Source organism: Amia ocellicauda, chromosome 8 (assembly GCF_036373705.1).
Source record: "Amia ocellicauda isolate fAmiCal2 chromosome 8, fAmiCal2.hap1, whole genome shotgun sequence".
Lineage (NCBI taxonomy): Eukaryota > Metazoa > Chordata > Actinopteri > Amiiformes > Amiidae > Amia > Amia ocellicauda.
The window spans coordinates 41,218,615-41,243,654 of record NC_089857.1 but is presented as its reverse complement, the minus strand read 5'-3'; the positions used below and the strand labels follow the sequence as shown (position 1 = coordinate 41,243,654).

Sequence of the window (25,040 nt, the reverse complement as noted above, 5' to 3'; positions counted from 1 at the left end):
AATATTCAAACATTCAGATTTTTGCTTCTTTTTATTCCATAGCACGATGTCACTAGTGTACAGATCTTGTCAGCAATGAGGCTTTACAGATTACACTGTGGAAACTACTGTTAACACAAAGTAAAAAAGCAAGACCCAGCACAAAATGGATTCCAATTGAAACGGTAACGTTTAGAAAGGTGAGCACGGTACTTCACGCAACCCCATTCTTGTTACACACAAGGCAAGAGTTCAAAACCAACTGGATTCTTCCCGTGTCGAAGGGAAAGAAAAAAGTACCAGTTTCCACCTTTGAAAAGGTCACAACAATAAAACCAATAAGGGTACTGTTTCCTTTCAAAACCTTGTCTTCAGATATGATACAGTACAGTATAAAATCATACAAGTGAACCTTTATTCTTGTAGCCAGCATTACATCTGGTGAGCACACATCACACCTGTAGCATCTATTCCCAAAGTCTCTTTAGTTATTATACATTAGTTAACACTTTCATTACTAATATTTTTGTACAGATAAGTGTTAATATGAGATGAAAAACACTTTTTACAGTAATTAAAAGCAAGAAACGGGGAATGATTCGATGTAACACGTGAACTCGGTTGCCTTTCAAAAACATGATATGGCACAAATGTGAAGAAAACGGACAGAAATGTTGCCGAACAGAAAGTAGATACAGGGAAGCAGATGTACACTGATGAGTAACGCGTTTTAGTCAGACTGTTTACTACGCGGTTTAGCAAAATAATGAAACATCGCTATTTACAGCACTGACAGTGAGCGCAGTCATGTCTATGGGAGGTGGATTACAATCACGGCTGGTTTGTGCATGCATACATTTCCCAACGGTCCAACCGGCCTTCTGTAACAAAACCCTACCACTTAACAGAGAGACACTATGGAAGTCAAAAGTCCACAGTTTTACTTCATAGATTTATTTCCTTTTTAAAAAAATTGGCAAGGAGCTCAAAACTTTATATTAGTAAAATTAAAAAGTAAAAAAACAAAATCAACAAAAAGAACAACAACCGAGTGCTTCCGGTCCCCAACCCGTCCCTTATTTGTGCCATCAGGCCGGAAGCACTCGTCTGAACACCGTGTTTCATGTACAACAGAAAGTGAAAATCTCCATTTCAATATGTTGCAGTTTTCGAAGAGCTGGAGTTTCACAGCCAGGTATGAGAGACATGTACAGCAGTAAGAGTTTAGTGGCTCTCGTGAGATCGAGTGACAGGACGGGCGTCTAAAGGGCCCGTGGTCGTTTGGGATTGATCTGCTTACTTGCCTGTTCTTCCTCCTGCAGAGCAGAGCGGAAAGATTTCACTTTATCTGTAAAGAAACAAAGAAAAAAAGTCAACTCTAAACAGGGCCCTGATGTGCAGTATGTTTGACGTGTTTGACAGCATGCATTCAATTCAGAACTGTCCAGCTGGTTATATCTAAAATGCATTTGATTATACATAAAAACAGTGCAATACTAATATTATGATGATCAAATCTAAATTAAAAACACCTCCCAGACTATCTTATGTTATGATTATTATCTTATATTATGATGATCAAATCTAAATTAAAAACACCTCCCAGACTATCTTATGTTATGATTATTATCTTATATTATGATGATCAAATCTAAATTAAAAACACCTCCCAGACTATCTTAGCAGGTATTTAAAGGAGGCAGGTGCTTAAAAGCCTGGCACTGGGAAGATGGCTTTGATTCCCAAGTGCAATGCATTATTACTATTCTCCTGCCAAACACTGTAGCAATATTGGGAAGAAAAGGTGAAAATGTTTATTATGAAAAAGGTTTCAAATTTCTTGCAGTACACGATATGTGAAATTAGAGTAATACAGCTGCATTATTACTTTATAAAAGATTCTGAAAAGATGCTGATGGAGCACAATACTGAATGGGTCAACTGACATGCAGAATAATTTACTAATCAATACAACAACTGACACAATTGATACATTTAATACTAAACCTAATATTACTAAATGGCTCTCCAATTTAAAATGACTATTCCAGGCTGTTTGCTTCTCTCTTCCCTCAGTTGGATTGTACTGCACTTGTTTTAGCTTTCAGTTAACGGATATTGAATATAAATCTGTACGAACTTTAAACCCATTCACAGCAGGTCAAATTACCTCTCAGCTCAGTTAAGATGTCAATCTTCTGGTCCAGAATCTGCTCCAGCTGTGTTGCGTAGGAATCCACATCGTAATCCACCTCTTCAGTCATTTCCAATAGTGCTTTTTCATCTTCCAGCCATCGTATTGATTCCTAGAGAGCAACAACAATGTTTACATCACCTGCGACACGATATGCAACAGAAAGCAACCAGACTGGTGCCAAAATAAAGTACAACATGTATTAAAATGAATTTAAAACAACGCAAGCATCATCTCACCTGGAACACGGCCCTGTGATCTTCCACCACTTGTTCTTCCATCTCCACCATCTGGGACACGGCTTCGTGGAAAGTGAACAGCTGTGGAGACACTTCTTCCTCCTAATCAATCAGGAAACACACACACAAGAGCCCGGTTAGAAACGAGACCCAGCAGGTGGACAGCACAGATACCACCGAAGCCACTGCCCACCACATCTAGAGTCTAGTTATCTTACGTTTTGTTCACAAAGCAGCTTCAGGTCATCCCGCTGAGGGGAGCTCCCAACGCCCCACTGCGCCTCCAGGGCGTCCAGCTGATTGACTGCGTGGATGTTGGGGCGTCCTTCGATGACCGCACTGGGGTCCACGGTCAGCTCCTTCACTCTGTGGCCACAGGGGACAATCAATTTACACTGCTTCCCTCCTCCTTAAGGACTAGGACTTTGGTACAATGACAGTTTGGTACGATGACATCCATTAAGAAAATGTGAATGGCACCATTTTGCGGTTCATAATTTTTGTTCTGGTTGTTTTTTTGTGTACAGATTGACAACATGTTCTGTTGTTTTTAAGATCCAAGAAAGCTTTTAGGAGGACGGATTTAAACCTCCCGTTTACGCCGAAATCCGAACTCAATATATGGTGGCATTACATCCTCACATAAACCGTACATCAAACAATAAAATGCAATTCAAATTAAATTAATCAATACGGAACACATAAAAATGTAGTGCCTGCCATGATAAACTATCCAGGAGCAAACAAAATACATCTGAACTGACGCAAGTGAAAGGATAAACAAATGCATGCCACACCTGGGATGAAGAACAGAAAATGGGACGAAATGCAGTTAATAGATGAAACAAAACTAAAAATACGACAAAAAGTAAAAACGGTGAACCTCTACAAGCACTGCAGTCCATATTGTTAACAAAGAAATGAACAGAGAGGGGAAACAAAATAAGGTTTGTGTGAAATGTAGAGAAGTAGACCTGCTGGGCGAGGTAGAAAAGTCATCATACTCATAGGTGGGCGAGAGCTCGGAGCGACTGCCGCTCCCCTGGGAGAAGGGAATGTCTGAGGGACTTATTCCAAATTCCTTTACTCTGAAGTTTCGAGATAAAGCAGCAAACAGAAAGGAAAGGATCCGGTCAGGACAGATAAAAGACACAGAAAGCACCTTCCCACCACACCCACTCCAGGCACAAAACAGCAGCCCAGAGGGCAGCTTGTCTGACTGAAAACAGACGCAGCGCCAATCACATCTGACAATTACACCACCTCCCGATTCCTACATGGCCGCTCATTGTGTGCCTGGGCTCAGCACGTATGTTTTTTGGGGCAATTAAACCACAGCCAAGTTTGCGAGTCTCACATCCCCGTTTTAAAGGGGGACACTGGATTGAGGATCAGGTAACAATGGTAATGCTCTACACAACTCTTCAGACAACAAGTAGGTCTTCTATGTTCTTCTAAGCAGAATCACATAGCGCGGCCTGGCAGCTTTGGCCCCTCCATTTCCTTCCACCGCGGGGCATCAAACCGGCACCCATTCGGTCCCCAGTGAGGGTCACTCAGGGACAAAGACTGGCGGTGGAACCGAATGGAGGCGTCCAAGTTGCCGACCCCGGACACGGAGGGAGCGGGGAAATGGACATTTAACTGGGGAGGGAGCAGACCTGCATGCTGGCCAACCTCACACTACATGGGTATTTCTGATTTAAATCAGGGGACAAGGGTATTTCGAAGTCCAGGCCTAAACATCTGCATTAAGAAACAACTTCTGAAATTATTCATCGACTTATAAGACGAGTCCGAAGGATTTACTCACCTATTGGCATATCTCAGTGTGTTTAGTGTATTTTCACAGGAGGCCATTCCAGGGGAGATGGTAGCAATCTGTATGAAACCAAACACTAAGAATGAACGGATAAACAACAATACATAGCGCTGACTGTCAGGGCCAACTATGGACAGAGCATTTAAGAAGTCTATTCAAACCGATTTAAACCGTTCTCAGATAGGCATGTTTACAAAAGCTAAATCTACTGTGAATATGGCATTTCTGATGGCATTTACACCACTTTTAAACCAAACAGCAGTTCTGAAAGCCTTACCATGCACGTCCTCGAGTTCTCGCCTATGAAAGAGTCCCGCAGCACTTGAGTGAGTTTACTGGCTCGGAAAGGAGTGTGAGGTTTGTTGCGCCCTAGAGCTCTGATGCATTCCTTACAAATATTAAAAAGTGAATAAATGTCAATATTACAACATGTTAAAAAAAAAAAGTTTGAAAAATAAAACAAGAAGGTTCCAAAAGTTATTATATACTGCAAGTGCAGAATATTCTCAATTTCTGTACACCGACCTACTGCATAATGTTTTCCCAAGTAATATTTCCACATACACAGTGCCCATGAGAAGCTTAATTAGATTTCCATGTAAATATATATATAATTGTATTTATTTTTATCAATGTTTTGATCTCTTGTAAACAGAAAAAGGTTTCAAGGGCCTGCATGTGTGAAATCAGGGTTTTTTCCAGGAATATTTGTCACCTTTTACATTAAACACATTTCACCAGGGTTTATTTCAGTTCAACAAGAATCTGTCTTCTTACTAACCTTCAGTGCCAGAAGACTTTTATTAATCTCGGCCCCTTCGAGGCGCGTTTGCCGGTCTGCGCTCGACGTGTCGGCTCCTCGTTCGTTTCCAGCCAGATCAATGAGCGAGAACTTGCCGTGCATCTTCCCTTTCCTTCGCAGGATGATCTGGAATACCGCGTGGCTTCTGGAGGAGTGAGCGTTGGCAGATGTCTGACCAGATGTTCTACGAGAGAAAACATTGAGAGGGTTATTCGTCGGAAGAAGCAAACATAGTAATACGGTAGTTTACACAGGTTGTCTTGCTAACATTTATTTAATTTGCAGATGCCACTTTAATTATGTAATGTAATGTAATAGGGCATCTGCAAATGAATTCGATATTCTATTAAAACCAAGTGCATCAATAACCATTTTAGAAACGAATTCTGGGAGGACAATTCCAAACAATGTGAATTCACAGAACAATAAACTGCATTTAAAACTCCACACCTTTCAAGATTAATGATCCATGACTTCTGAAAGCACTTCACAGAGGCGTCTCGTGCAACAAAACACCCCCTCAAGCTTCTAGACTTAAATAATTCCTTTATATTAGGCTTTTTAACACCCTGTGAAGAATCTGAGATGAGATAAAGCTTTGTATTTACCTGCAGCTGTTGCCTATTTCGATGAGCTTTAACACATCCTCAGTGCATTTCACTTCGCGTTCCTGTAATCCCACTACCTGAACTTGCTGTTTCCCATCTTCCAAAACCCGTAGCTTGGTTTTCCGGTTCAACAGGTCGAAGACCTTCAAAAATCACAAGTGGATATTAGATCCTACAGCACTGGTTTCAAATTTAAACACTGAAATAAACAGAGGACAGGGCTTTGCATCCTGCACAGGACTTCTTTGGCTAGGTTAAACAGAAACAGGGTGTCACCGTACAGATCTATGAATATTTTGACACAACAGCACTCTTAAACATCTACACATGATCCATTACTAATACGCTAGCAGAGTCTCCCTTCATGGGCCTAAGGCAAAATGCTTTCGGGGAAAATGTTGCCGTAAGTTTTCCACTTTTCAAAATTGATATTGTATGATAATGCATGTAATGGCAGAGGATGTCAAAAGTAAGCATATTTGAAAACCAGTACTTGCCTTTCCACTGTAAATTTCAAAAAACGTTGCATACACCTGCAGGTCTAACTTCTTATAGTTGGGTTTCTTCAGCATCAGGAACACGTCCCGCGCTACAAAGACAGGCAGCTTAATCACAGACGCAAGCCGCAGACTCAACCGCAATCAAGCTCTGTGCTTGGACCAAACCTACCTGCTAGTGCATATATTCCTTTAGAACAATCCTGATTCTTCCCTGAAAAATCACCACCCATGGTCTGAAACAGAAATGAGACAATACAGCAAATAACACACCAACAGCTCACGCACTGAAAGGGTTTACATCCAGGAAAAGATCTGTCAGTTCGAAAAAGCTCACGTGTGTTTTTCCACTGCCGGTCTGTCCGTAAGCGAAGCAAGTGGCCATTCCTTTCTCAAATATAGTTTCCACAAGAGGCCGGGCTGTAAACCTGCAAATCGAAATCCATTTAGATCGTGTTTCAGTGCCACTGCACCTCAGAGGACACAGTTTCATCACGTCTTATGTATTGTCATACTGTACCTGTAAACCATTTCATTCGTGGTGCTGTCGTCAAAGGCGTAGTCGAAGCGGAAGGTTTGGTTTTCCAAATATCTCGTTAAATCCACCTTCTGTTTCGGTTCGTGAACCATTACAACATCTTTACTGGGAATGGTGATCACATCGAGATCCTTCATGGTCATCTCTGAGAACGAACACACAGAAGACAATACGGAGATTAATGCAGGTTACATTTTTAAACTGGGAACACATGAGAATTACTTTAAGTTTGAAAGTGCAAATTCGAACACAGCAGGGCCCGAGTGATGAAATAAATACTGATTCTCAAAATCAGTTTCTTCTTTTTACATAACATACGGAAACCTTTGCTTTTTAATTTAAAGGGGAGAGTAAAAAACATGATGTCTTACCTTTCTTATTAAGTGGGCGTTTCCTAACACACACACATATCCTGTGCTCTTCGATCTGCAGAAAAGGTTTATGATGGTTTATTTACATGTTTTTGAAGGGCTTCATCTACCTGTATTAATACATACTGTTTTCCCTGTAGTCAAACGAAAGGCTCTTTCTTATTGTACACACCAAATGAAGTAGACATCTTGCTCCAACATGTTAATGTCTGCAGAAAACCAAATATTCTATTTTTAACGCATTAGGACATAAAACCTTCACTAAACAACAACACTATGTGGATTCTGGGACTGCACTCCTTCCCCACTGAACAGCACATTCAAGACCAAACAGTGAAACTGCTCTCTCACCAGGTCCGCAGTGGTTAAAGGTCTGTAGTCGAGGCTTGCCCGGAAATCTCGGATCATGTACATAATTTCATAGTTTGGATTTGTTGTATCAACCTCCTAAAGGAACACAATTCAAACAAAATATTTACATTAGACAGCTTAATGTGTGGAAAAACAATCTGAGGGTCGAATTTGGAATCAAAACAAAGTAAGTGTAGGCATATAAACTGTGTACCAGTGTCCACACCCCCACCTTACTGTGTAAAACAAGTGCCGGGGATATTTTTTGACCTGTATATCTCATTTCACAATATTACAAAAATCAAATCATCCAATATAGGGCAGGGTCTGACACAAGGCCTTGAAATTGTACTTGCTCCCCAAAAAATATACCTGCCTGACGTGAAAGTTATGCGTTGTTATAAGGAAGTTATTGGGATATAAACAATACAAAACAAATCATTCTCTCGATCTGATTGGCCATGCATGTCAATATCTCCACTAACCCACTCACAGTAGCATGAATCTCATGCTTGACATCTTTTGATTGGCCAATAGTTAATTCGGAAAGTTGCCAAGGACTTTACATCGGAATTTGATATTTTGTAGGTCACATGTCCGTTGCCGATGTAAACAGATTGGATGTGAAAACGTATCGGTAGAAAAATTATGTTTAATTGAGAAAATATTGACCCATTGGGCAATAACTTAGCACCTGCAGTCGGGCAGTCCTTTATGTCGGACCCTCACAGGGATAAATTGCTCATTGATAAAATACAACTGTGGACACATACCTGAGCTCTCTTCTCTCTCAGCTCTTGCTGCTGTAACCTCCTCCTCTCTCTTTTCTCCTGCAGCTTTTCCACCTCCTTAACACAGTTCGATTTCCTGCGGGCTACAGAAGCACACAGACTCGTTAATCGCGGTTTAAACTTTTGGAAAATGTCTCTCGTTTCGTAAATCAGAGCCTCAGTGGATCTGACATGGGCAGAGGCAACCTCCGCAAGGCAACACTGCACTACTGAGGCATGACTTCTGACCTGGGAGTGAGAAATACTCCTCTGCTCAAGATTTAAACAGGTGCAGGTAACCTAAGCAGTGTCCTTCCTAGGAGCTTGTTCATAAAGTCACAAAGCCTGGTTTCTAACCAATGTAAGCAAGGACATATCTTTATATGGCTGATATTTTTGAATTACCTATTATTTATTTCTTAGCAGATGACCTTATCCAGGTCAACTTGAAGTTTAAACATTTTCAATTAAATTATAAAAAGACAAGGTCAGTCTTCTTGATATAAAGATATGAACATGCCGTGTAGAGCAGTAAATAGAAATTAACACTCAAATGCTTATATATCAAGGCTATATCCTACAAGGAATATAAATCATTGTGTAAGGCTGTAACGAATCGTAGGAAAACTGTACTAACGTAAGGAGCTGAAAAAGTTCTAAACAAGCACAATGACATTCAATAGTTACAATCCATCTTAAAGCCAGGGGTTGATGTTCTGGCCTAGATGTATTCTAAGCGAGAGATTAATCTTTCTTTAATCTTATGCTAAAACCGTCTCAGTCCTACTTAATGAACCCTTAGCTCAATTTGTGCGCTGTTTCACTCTGACACTGACAGTTTTCCGACCATAAGCTGTTGCTGAGAGACAAGTGTTGAAAATTAGATGGGAAGTTATTTAACGTAGGCCTCTGGAACAATGGCCTATGTTAAATAACTTCCCAAGTCTGACCCCATGCACCGACTCGAAGATATTAGTGTATCATTGGCCTAAAGCACAAACACAAACGGACACAAAAAAACATACTTCCCCCAAAAATGTCAGACAACTGCTTACAGAATAATATTGAGGAATAGAAATACAGAATGTCACTTATGAAGAAAAAAACAGATCTGTAATATTACCATTCTGCAGCTGCTGCGCAGTCTGCTGGGCTGTGGGCTGCGGGGGGGCTGGTTCTGGGAGCTGACTGGGCCGGGCTCGTGTGGACCCAACTGAAAAGCAACACAAAGGGGAGAGTTTCGTCATTACGTATAGTTTGACCCGACAGTTGAATCCGTTATATCCTACACAGAGGACTCCGGTGTTTGGCTTGTCATGAGATGAAGGGGAATGTATTTATTCAAAAGGGGCATATAGTCTTTAGTCTTTATCTACTACTTCTACTACTACTACTACTAACTACTAGGACTGAGCCTACATCGAAACATCTCCAAAACTGCACAAAGACACAGCTTGTAAATGTATGGAATTAATAGCTATGCTAATGCACGCTGAGGAGAACCGTTGAGAAACCTTACCTCTGTTGTCTCTGGAGGGGGTTTCATTTTTAGTGGGTACTACTGTCCGTCGATTCTGAAAAGGTTAAAAAAAAAAAAAATGATATTCAAAAATATTAATCTCTCCATAGAGATTTAATTGAAATTATTCTTTAATATCTGTGATTTACTGTCTTCTGCCTTTTCTGTAAGATAGAATTCTCAATGCATTCCAGAACAACAAAGCATGCTTTACATGAGTGAACGATAATGCTCGTTTTGGTCAATTTAACTAATTTCTGAGCTGTACATTCGGAAGGTACTTTGTTTCTATGATTGCAGGAAGAAAATCACATTGGAAAAAAAGTAGATCACCGAGATACTTTTGGCTAACTGTCGACAAACATAAGTGAGTAAAATGTAAACCCACCGAAGTCTAGCCATGTACGCACCACATAGAAGATACGCATTTCCTCTCTCCTTCACATTCTTTGCAATGGCATGATCAGACTCACAGAACACAGGACACTGTGAGGTAAAACACACACCTTGGCGATCTTGTTCACTTTCATAGAACTTGGCGTGGGAGGAGGCGGGGTCTCGGGGCTGGGCGCAATCTCATCCTCGGGGGCAATGTCGGGGTTAAGTGCAAATATACTCTCCAAATCAATCTATTAAAAGATTAAATAAGCATAAACACAGAATTCTCTCATGCATAGTAATCACATTATCTGTGGTACAAATATTATTTTTCTGTTTGGTTAGTCTCCCCCTCAGCTACACTTTGATATCCCCATGCATTATAGATTGGATGTGTACATAAATGACCCTTACGCTGCCTGTAGTAGGCGGTTTCAGACATCAAAGCTGAAACGGATTAAGTATTATTTAATTTAGATCTAAATAAATTAAATACACTGCATCAGCACACAAACCTCAGCTGTTTATGAATCCAGTAGGTTTATCTACATGCAATCAGCTAAACACTGCATGACAATAGCACTTTGGAACAGCAGAGAAAACGGATATATGGATATCATTACCTGCAAAAGCAACAGCAGACTAACAGTGTGCATCTTCCACAGCTACAGAAGCACTATTACAACTGAATAAATAGGGTTTATTTGATATCTTGCTGCCGTAGAAGTGCATAAGGTAAAGAACGGCGGGAAATTACCTCTTTTCCTTTGGTATCGCCATTCTCTATCCATTCAACAGTGACACTTTCATTGTCTTCATTCAAAGATGTGACCATAGCCTGGTGTATTCGCCCTACAAGAAATCAATGTTTTTTTTTGTTTTAATTTACGTAATTTTCCAGCCGTGCACATTGCAGTGAGAAAACATGAAAATGCATTAATAAATTAATCCTTCTGACTATGCGTCACAACAGCTGGTATTGAACATTTTTAAATTGGTGGTGCTTAACTAAATAAAATGCATTTCATGAAACTGTGATAATTATTACTTTATACTAGGGATAGTCAAATCCGTACCCCGGGTGCAGGCAGGTCCTCGTTTGTATAATGTAATGGAGTTTAATTAGAAGTATCCGGCTGGTCGCTCTATAATTCTGCACTGCGCAGGATGGGTCAGCTAAAGAATACAGTGTGCACATTTTTACAACTAAGCCATTATTTCTGAGGCATTCATAACTGTGAAGGAAGACTGATATTGAGGAAGTGTGTACTATTCCTGGAGGCTCTTCAGTGCTTGGGAATGCATAATCATCCTTGCACTTGTTTTAGCTCCACTCTGAACCGACGGTAATGTGATTAACAACCGGGGAGAAAACTAACGTTACGCAACAGTTCATGGCAGTGAACAGCAACACCCTATTAACCAAACTCTTCACCATACAGTGTCTATTTGTTATGTTGTGATGAAGCGCGGTACGGTGCACATGCAATGCTTGGTGTTTCTGATGCGTTTAACGCTACACAAGTTTTCTGTTATAAGCACTGAATAGATTCTCTAGCTGTACAGAAGTTAATTTAAGCCTGTGAAAAATAATCCAGTGAACAGTGAGCTTCCAGTTTACCATCATTAAAAAAAACATTTTCCTTTTGGGAAGGTATGAATTTAATATTATGCCAACATAGTTTTCCCCCACCTTTAATTAGAAAAGAAAGCTCCCAATCCAATTACATGAATTAAATGAAAAATTACTTTGTTACTTTCACAAGAGACGACAACTCAAATCATGATACCATGACACAGAGACTAAACTCGAGCAGCCAGAATAATGGTTTGTTAAAGGAAGCTCAACTTCTCACCAAGGTAACCGTTTGTAAAAAGACGCCACGGCCCCCTTCAAACTGAAGAATTATTTCCAGGACCTTTAAACGCTATCCTTTGCTCACAGTAATTATACATCACTTTGATTGTTATGTACGTACTTGACAGTGTAGGAATGTAGCAAGAACAGGAGTAACAGTGCTGTTCTTCAGGTAAAATTGCAGAAGAGTTGTGCATAAAAACAATACATGTGAACAACACACATACTGCACCTGTTTGGCAAGTTTCAGATCCATCCTTTTAGAAACCATTTATATTTCCTCGGCTGCTGCAGACTAGACACCCTGACTGTTTGATGGGTGTGTATTAGGATCAGGTTAAAGGGGAAGGAGTTGGGGTTGCTAGTGTTTTGCGTGTAAAGATTCATGGAAACTACTGGAGCGTTAAGTGAACAAAATCAAGAGTCAGCTTGCGTGTGCCAAGGGGGGAATGAGATTTGAGCAGTCCAGTTTAATGACGTATAGTGGGGAATTACTGAAGCAATCTTTACCGTTTTGTGGTTGTTTTTTGCCATGAACATACATCTAACAAAGTGATATAAAGATCTATGACATACACCATCAGTTTAACAATTGTTCAGAAGATCCGATACATTTTCAATAGTTTCTCCTTGTTTCTATAGTTTATTAATCACATCAACAAAATGGCAACTTTAAGAAAGAGTTCAAGGTAGATTGTCGGTTTTTAAAAGTACATTCAGTGAGAAAATAAAAAAAGAGGGATTTTAAATGTAAATTTTTTCATTACAGCACTCCATAATTTAATAATTTGATATGACATTTGGTGCTGTGAAAAGTTATTTAGGATCTTTGAACCTTGATTTCAAATACTGTAGGAATCAATACTTTGGAAGTAAGTACAGGATTTATGTATGATGTGTATATGTATCGGTACACTAAACTATCTATACCTGATCATTTATATAGCATGACATGATTTATCTGGTTGGCATTTCAAGCATGAAGTATTATTAAAAAAAGAACTGCATTCTAAAAGACGTTAATGTAGCCCTTTTATAAAGTCATAAATTAGATGATGGTTTCATTACTGAGAGTGATGGATCTCTGGAGGGTGAGGACTGCAAATGAACAGACTGTCACCTCAGTTGAAGTCACCGGCACAAATATTCAACTTATGTCAGCTGTTAGTGAAAGTAATGCTGTGCAGCTCCCTCTTCACACGGTGGGGAAAACAATATCCAGGAGAAAAGTCATGTTCACCCGTTTTCTAATCCAGTGACAAGCGGGGCAGAAAACTAGCAACAATAAGAAATATAACAGCTGGGACGATTCAACAATGCAAACAGGCAATTCCATTGTGCATAAGCAACTATGTAAGTGTCTACTGAAGGTAGAGAAGCATCTGGTCGAAAGCACAGACATCAGATGCTGTCTACAGTGACATTGCCCACAGCCTGAAATGCAGCTGGCTGCAAAGTCAAGGTTATATCTACAGAGACATATTGAAATAACATCCTTTAAGAACTTGATAGGTAAAGAACAATCATGATCGAGGTAAAACAGTCCTCGAGTAACATTGCCAAGCAACCACAATGAAAATCTGCAGGAAATAATCCGTAGACTATAGCAATAGAAAACACAAACACTGTTCAAGGCTTTACTGAAAACAGTTTCAAATCTTCAAATAAACCATTCTGTGAAAGCAAGCGCTTCATAGAAGGATTTATTTAATTTACATAAATGCAGAGTTTCCTGCAGCACAATGCAGGCCAGGTGACCCGCCTGGCCAAAAATCAGTGCTGCCTGGCCAGACAAATGTGTGAACGGCGAAATAAAATTAAAGAATTTGTAGATGTTTCGTTTTTGACATAATAAATTAAATACTTGTGTATGTGTACAAATGCAATTCTTACCAGATATAAACTAAAAACCTATTAACAACAAAGCACTTCTTCAGATGAGAAGTGCCCAATATGTGCGCAACACACTAGGATGTCTTATTATTCTTGAACACCTTGGCATCTTTAAAATAACAGCCACTGTCCAACTGAGGGGCTCACAGGTGGCTCCACCGATCTCTATAGCACAGATTGAGTCTGAAAACCATCAGATCACTGGCTGACATCTAGTCATAGGTGACCATGTGGCATTTCTCTGCTAAATCAACATTTAGTTTCACTCTGTCAAGGGCATGAATTAATCATATTTCACACCTGTCTCTAACTTCTCACAAAGAAGAGAAAAAAAATTCCTCTAGCTGCACAGAAAACTGTAATATATAGGCTAGATGTATAACTGAATGGCTTTATGCTCTGAGCGTGGAACCTGAGCTCATTCAATAGCCAGAGTAAAAGCGTGGAATATGGGGCATGACATGTGTTCACTGAAACCACACAGAAAAGCTCTTTTATGGGAGAGGCACAACTCTGCTAAGTCAAAACAGCAGGAAACCGGATGATAAAGCCTAACATCTAATAATGTCTGGCTTTCACATGCTTTTTATGATGTTAGATCTCACATGAGTCTTTTAAGTTTTAAAAATATAAAGAGCTCAAAGCACTATTCGCCGGTTCAGCACTGCAGTGGCAGTGTCCGGGGTGAATAACAATCACCGCTGGGTATATTCCAGGAGCTCCTCAACTGTGACAGCAGTGATGACACCAGCTCGCGGTGCCAACAACACAACTAACTTTTGAAAGAATAAAAAGGACACATTATGTGTTTCAGCAAAACGTTTAATTCCAGAATATTTTAAGTTTAGGACGTAGTCAATTAAAAATCAATGGCAGAGTAGAATATTCCCCCCAGCAAGAACATAGTAAACTATCAAATGACACTGTCAACCAGTGGTTCTACTCCTACTTGACACAGTATAGATTTTTGCAAAGAATGTATACATTACCTCTTCACCTAAATACACATCTATTATTAAACCAATAATTCTGAAGTTTACCATATTTTGCTTGTTACATTCGTAATGTACCAACATGTCTCGTGAAAGTAAGAAGCAGGATTCTTTAACGATTGGGCCACATTTACCAAAAACAGATTGAGCTCCACAAATATCTGAACATCTGTAAACATACACGGACATTTTCCTGCTCGGATTACAAGGCTATTCTCCCTGAGATGCAATTGCCTGCCTACAGGAGTGACATGCATACAAGAAAAAAACACTTATCAGTAGAATTCCTGCTCATTAACTTGATATTAGTCATATATATTTATGAAGACAAACCACACTTTTAAAATGCTTCTTCAATTCAAAGTGAAAATACAATCATTCATGGAGTAAATCCGCTAAATAAACACTACTGCATCACCAATCAACTGAAGGACTAAAGACGTCAAAGGTGTTTTTTGTGATTGCCCCATGCTCAGCTGCTTGGCAGATCATTGGTTGGCCCAAAACAACAAGGATTTTTTTCCCCAAAGTATACACGAGAGGGTTATATACAATACCAAAATAATAAGTAATTTAAGCTTATAAAACGTGGATTTTTTTTTTTTAAACATGTAGATCTTATATCCCAACATTACCTGTGACATTAAAAAGTAAAGAAAACAGAGATTGGTGTTAAATAGAGATTAATCTCTTAAAAAGCAGTCCTTTTCAAATTAAGAGAAATGCCAACCATCACACACAGTACTAATACAATCTGGCACAGTCTCCTATTCGGGGAGTCAAGAGCCATGAAATCCTCATGTAGACAAGATTTGAAACAGTGTGACAGCGACCCATTTCCTGCACCCAATCTCAAGCAAGACACTTAAAATCTCTAAAACTACTTTACATCCGTGAGGCCTGAAAAATCAAGCCGCTCATGGATTTCACTACATTGGTTGTCATTTTTTTAATACATTTTCAAACATATGTGCCAAGAAGACAGGACTTAGGAAATAAACGTAGATGCATGTGTGTTGGTCTACACACACAGTCTCTCTAGCAACAGTGTTGAGTGTAAACACAGTAAGACACACTGCCATAAGCTTATGAACTGCAAGTTAAGCATTTACCCAGAGCAATCAAAACTCAAGGGCTTCCAATATGTTAGGACAAGAGCTTTATCAATACCCCTTTTTTTTATATAGTGTCTATAATTAAAGTCCGAAAGTGAAAGGGTTTTACCATAAGTCATGTGTTGTGTGTGTTACCTGACCAGCAGTGTGATTGTGTACGAAAGTGTACTGCCAGCATGGTATGGTGCAGGGCCCTACAGCTAACCAACATGTTGCTTCTTCTGTTAAAAAGCTGTTGGTGTAACACAGTGGATCAAGCAGAACAGTGTTGAAAATATTCCATGGACTGCTCAGTCTCCACTTAAATCCCTTATTACATGTCTGGGATGAACTGGAATGGCAAATGAGGAAGAGCTGATGGACACTGATGCCTTTTGCTGCAATGGAAACTGCAATGCAGAAGGAAAGGCATTTTATTTTGCTTTCGCTTTCGATCACAGTTGCTGCAGCAGTCCAGGGTGGGGATATACCAAATTACATCAACAAGTATTTACTATGATCCTCCCAATACAATTGGTAATATAGTGTAATTTACCCTTGAAGTTTGAACTACCAATTTTACCATTTATAAATGATATCCGTAGAAAATGTTAAATTACCTATCATTTTACAACCATATATGGGTATTATTTACTATTATATATATCCTGAAATTCCAGAAATCCCAGAAGTTCTAGACTCAATATGATCTTGAGTAAAACCAGTCATGATCAACAGCTTTCTTAAAACTAAGAAAAAAGATCAAAAGATCTACTTTGGACAACAAATAAAAACAGATAGTGCTCTTACAGAAGAAATCACAAGACGAGTAGAAACGTGAAGGAGTATGTTGAAGAAGAAATGGCACATTATTGATAGGAAACCTAGCCTTTCTCAAAGGGAAAAGGATTTGATCATTGGCTATTACCAGAGCTCACTTATGGCTGCACACCTGATCACCAAATGGACAAATGTTACAGAGACAGGAAACAACACAAAGAAGCATGGGAAGATGTAAGCTTGGAACAAGAAGAGACAGAATCAAATAAAAGGAATCCAAGAACAAACAAGAGTTTATGATAAGAGTGAGAATGTTAAAATGGCAATGGGCCGGACACACAAAGAAGGACAGACCGAAGATGGGGAAAAGAAGATATAGAATGGATGCCAACAGATGGAGGAAACAAAAACTAAAACTAAAAAGACCACATTATGGATGGGAAAATTAGAGGCTTTGCTGGCGTGACATGGAAAAGAGATGCTGTTCATCTAAACAAGTGGAAATATCTTGGGGGGAGGCCTTCATCCAGCAGTGGATCACTGAAGGCTGATGATGATAACACACACACAGACATATATAAATATATATACTGTATAGGACTGTCCTTCTGAATCATGGCTGAAGCTAACAATACATTTTCAGGTTTTACCACAAAAACTGATATGCTTACCTGATTAAGCATTTTTGAACTTATACATGAGAAGTACAGGATTTATTTTGTATTTAATTAAGGCATCTAAGTAATCCTTTTCCTTAAGTCCCATCACTTCCCTCCACATACGGTCAATAAGGACACAGTCAGTGCATTGCAGGTCACTGAACTCCTGCTTAAGGTTACCCTAAAAACACAGTTTAAACAAGTTTAATTCAGGGATAAAAATAAAATCCAAGCATTTTTGCAAATTAAGTTATCCTAAGATAATGTGTGAAACTACAACAGGGCTATTGAGATGTATGACCCAAGCATTACTAGTATAAACAGAGCAGTGCTTGAAAAATCACAATGTGTTTGTAGTCTTCCGATCGCATTTTCCTTATTTTTTTTTTTAAAGCAAAATACTTAACTTTGTAATTATACATTCACCAAGACATTCATGAGGATCATCTTGGCATTTTCTGCATACACAGTGGCATATTTTAACATTGATCACTTTCATGATCAAGGGCATATCTTAATGGTTTATGTGTGTTGGACCAATACTTGTTCTGTGTTGATCAAACTAGACTGACTGTTCCTACTTAAATGCAATTATTCAATCATTCATTAGATGGAATCTACATTGAATAATTCTGATAAATAAAATACAAATCACATTTTTCTCAAAACAATGATTTGGGTGTGTATGCCAAATTGTATTTAGCCTTAACCCTATTGCTGCTGTATATAAAATACAAACATCAGCAATGCAGGAGCACCTTATAATCACGTTCATATCTGACACTACTACAGAGCACATTTATTTATTGACTTCCCACCTTGGCTTACTTCAGTATTAAACGTTTCTGCTCTACATCTTATCTAGTGAAACGGGCCTGTGTCAGTGTTGTAGCTGAACGGGGCCCTAATTTACTGTCAAAACAAATGCACCTTGAAATATGTATATTAACAACCTAGTGAAACCATAAGCACTGCCATTTCAGCAGACCCGTGGTGTGTGCGTGTAGAAATATACATCATTAATCAGAATATAGACTTGTGCAAATGCGGTTTTACACCAATTAAGACGTGCCGATCGCTCTTGAATTGGGTCACAATTTCCCCTCCGTGTTCCCATCACACACCAGCCCGCTTCACGCCCTGCACACAATCCTGCTTGCTTCCTAAGCGACAGAGCAGCCAAATAGTGATCCCTTTTCAAATCTCTACAGCACCGCGGCGGGCGCATGCGCGGACGCCTCAGCTCTCGCTGTCTGAAAGTGTCCGGCCCCGGGCTGATCCGGACTGTGACAGGCGGGGTGGCGGTGACACCTGGGCGACACACACGACACCCACAGCGGCGCAGCTCCGTCCCTGCGCGGATATAACCAGCCTGGCTGCTTCTTAAACGCACCACCCAGGTCTGTCGGGCCGGAGATGGAGACGGCAGGGATGCTGACCGGGATGCTCCTCTGTGGACGGACTTTGTATTTGAGGCTCATTTTCAATTCAAGAAACGTGCTTCAGCCTGGACTAACTTCGCCACACGCATAGGGCATCCAGCACAGCGGCCCAGTGACTCTAGCCTGCACTTCATCATCATCATCATCATCATCATCATCATCACAGCCTCCATTCATGCTGGTCCTATTTCAAGTGTTTCAACGGCAACAATAACCATAATCCAAATTGCTGTCCCAAGCGAGTGACGTCAGCCTGGATCACAGCTGTGTGTGTGGAAAGGGCGTTATATTAAAAACACAGACAATCCCACTCCGGCCTCGCCAGGACCGGCCGAACCGCGCCGGCGTGTCCGCGGCTGTGCTGGACCTGCGTGGCGGCGCAGGGGAGCGGGGAGCGGCGGGAGGAGGGCAGCCCTCCGCCCAGGCCACTGCAGTCTCTCCACGGCAACACAAAGATACTCACACATCCATCCCCGCCGCCGCGCACACCGGCCGCCACTTACCGTCGCTGCGCTTTATCTCCACGTAAATGCCGATGACGATCTTGCCGAAGCTAGCCGCCATGCTTCATCGGTGAGCGGGGTGGCCGAGCGGAGCGGGGGCCGTTTTAATTTGAAATGGACCCGGTCGCGGAGCGCGGCTGAAGCCCGGGAGGAGGTCAGGGGGAAGCAGCAGCCGGGAGACGGAGAAAAATGGCAGCAGAGCGCCTGCGCAGAGCGCTCGCCCTACCGCCCCTCACTGCACAGTGCAGCGGGAACCTTAAAGGGCAGGGGCGGTACTTTTGTGTCGGCTAAAATATCATAGTTTTGTGTGCAAGGTGTCTTAGGTTTCTGTTCTGGGTTTGTGTCTCTTTGCTCGAGTTTTCGCTCAGTTCACAGAAAGGCAGAGATAAATCTGGAGTCTGTATATAACATACGACACGCCTATATATATATTTTTTAAAAAAGTAAATACATCTAATGCATGTGTAGTTGGTATTATAAGTTCCTACACCCTAACAACTAATGTGTTAAATGTAACACATTGTGTGTTTGTTCAATGACAACACAACTTTGTGTTAACAATTCCTGAATTTCAAAATAAATAAGTCTGTGTGGGGAAACACACATTCATCTGTTAAAAATACACATCATTGTAATTTGGTATATTCTAACACAAAGTTGTGTTGTCCTTGAATGTGTTACATTTAACACATTAGTTCTGGGGGGCTGGGAATTATTTGAAAGTTGATATCCATGCGCTTGCGAACTCATTACAGTAGCCGTTACAGTTTTTAACCTTATTTTTATTTTCAAATATCACTTATTTCTTTATTGTTAAATATTGTTGAATAAATACAGACAATGATTAAAAGCAAGTATGCAGTACTCCCTAAATAGAAGACAAACATTTTAATACAAACTGCATTTTTGGTTTCTGATAAAGCATATTGGTGTATGGCCTAGATATGAAACAGCAAAGCAAATAAATACATTTATCAAGGTTTTGGAAACACTGTGGAAGGAACTTCCCTGTTAAACTGTGAGGCTCTCTGAAGAAAGCCTTTTCATTACTTTGCAACTTAATAATAATAATAATTGTTGCAATTTACACCATGTGACTTCATGTTTTATAACAATAAGCAGTTAATGCCAAGAGGAGAACAGGAAACTGAGTCACTGAATTACTAATTAGTAATGTCATTTTAACTCTTGACAACCCAAACATTTATCATAGCAGGTCAATGTTTAATTCTCAGTCCGGGATAGCTTGGAGCGACCAAATGTTCATATTGATAGTTTCCACCAACGTGTATACATCAGCCTGCTGCTGCAGTAACATGGGCACGATCTGCACATCAATAACGAGCTCAATACAATCATTAGGATGACGATGATGGCACAATAAAAACAGAAAGTCATGTTGTACATGATAGCTATTGTATGTATTGTATTGCAAAGTGTGATGGGGGTAAATGAACATATTCAATCATTTTTGTCATAGAAATGAAAACATGACATTGGAAATCACTCACACATTTTTTATCTTTATATATGGGAATGTTCTTATCTATATCTTTTTTCAACTCTCTGATAATCCAGCGTTTTTCTTTGAATGTAACCTATCAATGGGTAAACATGAAACTGTTTAATTTAAATTTCAAGATGAAATGTACAACATTAAAGAAAATAATTCTAGAACAATTTGTACTGTATTTTTATTAATCTAAATTACATTATAGTTGCTGTTCCAAGATAACAAGTTATAAGTATAAGAAAGGCAGATACAACATTTTGCTTTCTTAATAACTATGTTAACAATTCATCCTTTGAAAACACCTCTCTCTCCACATAGAGCCCCACACCTGATGTTCCTATTGAAGAACAGGTTTCCCTTTAATCTCATCATCACTGTTAAGTGATAAGAGAGCTGCTTTGCTCTCCCCAGGGCCGTTTGAAATATCATTCCTTTAGACGCGCATGCTCCTCGCAGCATACATTTCTCTGGGGTTTGTCAATGGATACATTCACAACCCGCCCTGAATTAAACACTGCTCCCTGAAATTAATCATTCATAACAGCCCAGGATATATTTGGACATGCAAACAAAATGAGTTTTCTTTACACTGTCAAATGATGGTATTCTTACCTTTAAAATATGTAATTTTAATGTTCCTTGTATAGATGTTTGAATGAAGTCTAAAAGCTGAAATAATTTTACATTTTCTTCTTATTTGTCCATCAGTTAGATGCTGAAGGCAGGTAGAGCTGGTTGGTTGTCATTACGACACCAACTGTTTTTTTTCAGTTTAAACAAATTTAAAGCAAGCAATAGAATTATGAAAATGAGATCTGTTAAGAAATGGTGACATAAGAATATTTCCCTGTTTATTAGAAATAAGGGCTATGTAGGTTCTGCTTCCCTGCAATGAGGGAACTTAATTCAGGCTATCTATCATGTCACAAAATACTGTTTGCACACCTGTTATATCTCACCCATGTCCCCCTTAAACACCTGTTTTGTTTGTTTGTTTGGGTTATGTGGTAATGTGTGGTAATAAACACACAAATTAGTCATATTATTCTTGTTTACTAGTTTGATTGCACAAAAACCACAAAAGTCTATAACAGAAATAGCCTGGACAAAGATTAAATTGGTGGTTAATGTTTACATTCAATAATATGATATGCTTTCCTACTCTTATTCACATTTAATATCAAATACAGAATCATTTTTGGATATATATTAATCTGAAAGGAAAATACATAGTTTAAGAGACTTGAAGTCTCATAGAAAGGTTGATATCAGGATAAACCTCTTTTCAAAATGGGTACTATTGGACCTGATAAAGATTTACATGATCATTAAAAGCATAAATAATAAGCCCTTTATATAGCTGGAGCTGAATTATTTTAGTTTAAAATGTTAACCAGCCCTCTCTCACCCTGAAAGCTGCAGTTCCAATGAATCACAAAAATTCACAGAATACATTCACCAGAGGTGTGTTTTTTCAACTTTGGACCAATTCATCTGCATGATACTGGGGATAAAAGGCCTTGATGTAGCTTCATGTTTTCTCTATCATGTCATAAGTGAGTGAGTTCAGAGCGCTGGGTGGCTCTCTAACTCTGACAGCACTATGTACCTGCTTTGCTGCTGCTTTCTTTTCCTGTGTGTGAACAGCTGTGAACTGAAGTCTCGGTCAAGGCTAGATTGGACGGCTCAAAATGAGATTAGAATAGAGGCCATCAAGAGAGGGTTTCTGGAGCAGCTTGGTCTCAACAAACCTCCTTCTGTGGAGAGGAATGCCACCAGGACCGGGGAGGATACGGTATACAGAGCAGACCTCCATCAGGTAACACAGAGACTGGGCAACAGGGGCCAGAGGGACAGAGGAGTCGCCGACACGTTTCTGATTCAAGGTAAATAGGCGGTTTAAAATACTGAATGAAGTGTATGATTTGTGAATGTTTCTTGTGCGAAGGGTGCATCTCAAAGCTATCACACACTATCACAATTTCACCTTGAGAGTATCCTTGAACTCAGCAGTTCTAATTTCAGTACCACGAAGGCAAGTTAAACATGTTTTGTGTTTTTAAACATATTTGCCCATATTTTACAATTTCACTACCAAAATGTGGTGCTCATTTTAAAATTGTGGTTGTAATTGAATATGAAATGCTGAAGCAAAAGTAAACTGCCACTTATGAGATGGAATAAGTATTTTCACTTTGTAATAAGTTCTGATTTCCGATAATCTTTGAATTAAATAGGGGGTTTATTTACATTTCAAATAAATATAAATATAGCTAGAAAAGGTATATAGTTCACTACAAACATTGGGAATAACAATTAATAAACAAGTATAGGATTGTTCCAGGTATATAAAAAAATCCTGAAATGCTCTGATGATGCAAATTAAAAATACAGACAAGTAATGCCATGAATCAAATATTGGATTTAGTAACATCCCATCAATTATGGAGTACTCAGCTCTAGGTATTATTATTTATTTTTCATTTCCAATGTTATTTTTCAAGTCACAATGATTCCTCTGACTAGAGTCCTACAGTTCATTTTGAGAACACTTCTATGTGTACAGCTATGTATACTTTGCACAGCTAAGACAAAATAATACAGCTCATGGTGAATGAGATTAATCCATGTCTGTGGCAGACAATAGTTCATTTACAAAAATGACCCTGAAAGTATAATATCATTCCGTTATTATAGCTTAAAATTACTTAGCAAAAAAATATGTATTACCTTTTCTGAAATGCAACCATTCCCATCTTGCCTTCATGAATAAATCAGTTCAAGACTTCAGGAGCTGGGACTGGAAGGTCCTAACCTATAGAAAGGTGGAAGGTCTGCTTGTTGAGATCCACTATTTTTACGCCTGTTAAAACGGTTGACCGACCCAGCTGTGGTGACATTAATCAATTCCATCTTGAAAGACATAATAAATGTGTGTGTTAAAGCAATGAGCGATAGGTCTGTGCAGCAGTGCAGTCATTCTCTTTGAAAGATTGCTGGGTGGAAATTGGTCCCACAGTAGGTACTTATCCAGGTGTGGTGAAGGGGAAAAACTCAGGCGAGCTGTAAAATCTCCTCCAAAGAGTCACAGTTGAATACCGTGTCACAAGTAACCTAGATAATAAAGTCATGTCTCTGAGATTCCCACATCTGAGACAACTGTGCACCTGAGATCGCCCAGTTCCTGGTGTTTAATTGTTTCAGCAATGTCTGTGTTGAGAATCCAACTCAAACCTTTGCTGAAGTGAATTTATATTACTGCTAATGGCTGATGCTTCCCCTTGTCTCATCATCTCCAGTTTAGAAGATGCACTGTTTAGGATGTTTTATACAGTGTCTCCCATCAGAAAACTGCTATAGATAATTCAATTAGAAAGCATTTGTCTCCCCTCTCCTTTCTGATTCTAAACGTACATGTTCTCTTAACTGTCTTTTTTATGCTTTCTTTGTTTGTTCTTCCCTCAGGAATGATACTTGAAGACAACAATCAAAACGGCAGGCAAGCAAAGAACACCCAGTGGCTCGTATTCGATATGAGCATGTGCAGACAGAAGGACATAGAAGTGAAAAGGGCAGCTCTGAGTCTGGATTTAAATCGGTGGTTCAACAGAAGCAGTTCAACTGTCAGGGTTAAAATATACCAAGTGCTCAAACCCAGGCTGCAAGAAAGGGAGTCACACCGCTTGTTTGTAACCTCCAGTGTTGTAAGACCACATGAAGCCGTTCACAGAATTACATTTGACATTGAGAAAGCTATCAAACATTGCCTAGCACACGCACAGGAAAGCTGCAGCCTTGAACTCCAGTTTTCCAGTGACATCATGTCGGACTCCGTCTGGGCCAGCGTAGAAATAGAAGGATATGTGGCCATTAAAATAAAAAGGAGTCGACCACGCAGACGAGCTGCCTCTGAAGGCTGCCGCAGCAATCAAAAGCAATGCTGCAGGCGGGCGATGCGAGTGTCGTTTGAGGAAATAGGTTGGGCAGACTGGATCGAGGAGCCCAAAGTGTACAATGCCTACAGCTGCGACGGCACGTGCCCGCCAAGGTACAAGGCCGACAGCGCTTACACTGAGATCAAGTCCAGGATGCACCTGCTCTCGCTTGGCGCCGTGCCGGGTCCCTGCTGTGTCCCGGTAGCCTATGAGCCCTTAACCATCCTGCACTGGAGCAGTGAAGGCAAATTGACCATCTCCACTCTGGACAACATGGTGGTTTCTAAGTGCAGCTGCTCTTAG

The 25,040-nt window shown here is 39.8% G+C and overlaps 2 protein-coding genes across 3 annotated transcripts; one reads left to right on the top strand and one right to left on the bottom strand.

Annotated features, from left to right (window-relative positions):
• Nucleotides 1–12: 12 nt before the first annotated feature.
• On the bottom strand, nucleotides 13–19,491 carry LOC136755060 (kinesin-like protein KIF2A). Of its 2 annotated transcripts, XM_066711426.1 has the most exons (21): nucleotides 19,290–19,491; nucleotides 10,826–10,920; nucleotides 10,197–10,319; nucleotides 9,691–9,745; nucleotides 9,295–9,384; nucleotides 8,175–8,275; nucleotides 7,402–7,497; nucleotides 7,051–7,105; nucleotides 6,662–6,824; nucleotides 6,479–6,569; nucleotides 6,314–6,377; nucleotides 6,142–6,233; nucleotides 5,645–5,787; nucleotides 5,016–5,220; nucleotides 4,512–4,622; nucleotides 4,226–4,293; nucleotides 3,387–3,500; nucleotides 2,631–2,778; nucleotides 2,413–2,514; nucleotides 2,150–2,285; nucleotides 13–1,327 (listed from the first exon to the last, which is right to left on the bottom strand). In XM_066711426.1, exons 1-21 carry the CDS (start codon nucleotides 19,348–19,350, stop codon nucleotides 1,242–1,244), a joined length of 2,199 nt encoding a protein of 732 aa, XP_066567523.1. In that variant the 5' UTR covers nucleotides 19,351–19,491; the 3' UTR covers nucleotides 13–1,241. The 2 variants fall into 2 exon arrangements, with proteins under 2 accessions (XP_066567523.1, XP_066567524.1); XM_066711427.1 differs by lacking the exon at nucleotides 3,387–3,500 and having other exon boundaries at nucleotides 19,290–19,490.
• Nucleotides 19,479–25,040, top strand: LOC136755295 (growth/differentiation factor 15-like). The gene is made up of 3 exons (XM_066711764.1): nucleotides 19,479–19,561; nucleotides 22,450–22,688; nucleotides 24,268–25,040. Exons 1-3 carry the CDS (start codon nucleotides 19,479–19,481, stop codon nucleotides 25,038–25,040), a joined length of 1,095 nt encoding a protein of 364 aa, XP_066567861.1.

Excerpts from the sequence above, each read along its gene's own strand:
- LOC136755060 (XM_066711426.1), bottom strand. The coding sequence starts at position 19,350 with ATGGCGGCTAGCTTCGGCAAGATCGTCATCGGCATTTACGTGGAGATA. Across the intron at positions 6,378-6,478 it reads CCGGCAGTGGAAAAACACAC|ACCATGGGTGGTGATTTTTC; the intron begins GTGAGCTTTTTC and ends TTTCTGTTTCAG. Across the intron at positions 2,779-3,386 it reads TTTTCTACCTCGCCCAGCAG|AGTGAAGGAGCTGACCGTGG; the intron begins GTCTACTTCTCT and ends CTGTGGCCACAG.
- LOC136755295 (XM_066711764.1), top strand. The coding sequence starts at position 19,479 with ATGGCAGCAGAGCGCCTGCGCAGAGCGCTCGCCCTACCGCCCCTCACT. Across the intron at positions 19,562-22,449 it reads AACCTTAAAGGGCAGGGGCG|CTGTGAACTGAAGTCTCGGT; the intron begins GTACTTTTGTGT and ends GTGTGTGAACAG. Across the intron at positions 22,689-24,267 it reads CGACACGTTTCTGATTCAAG|GAATGATACTTGAAGACAAC; the intron begins GTAAATAGGCGG and ends TTCTTCCCTCAG.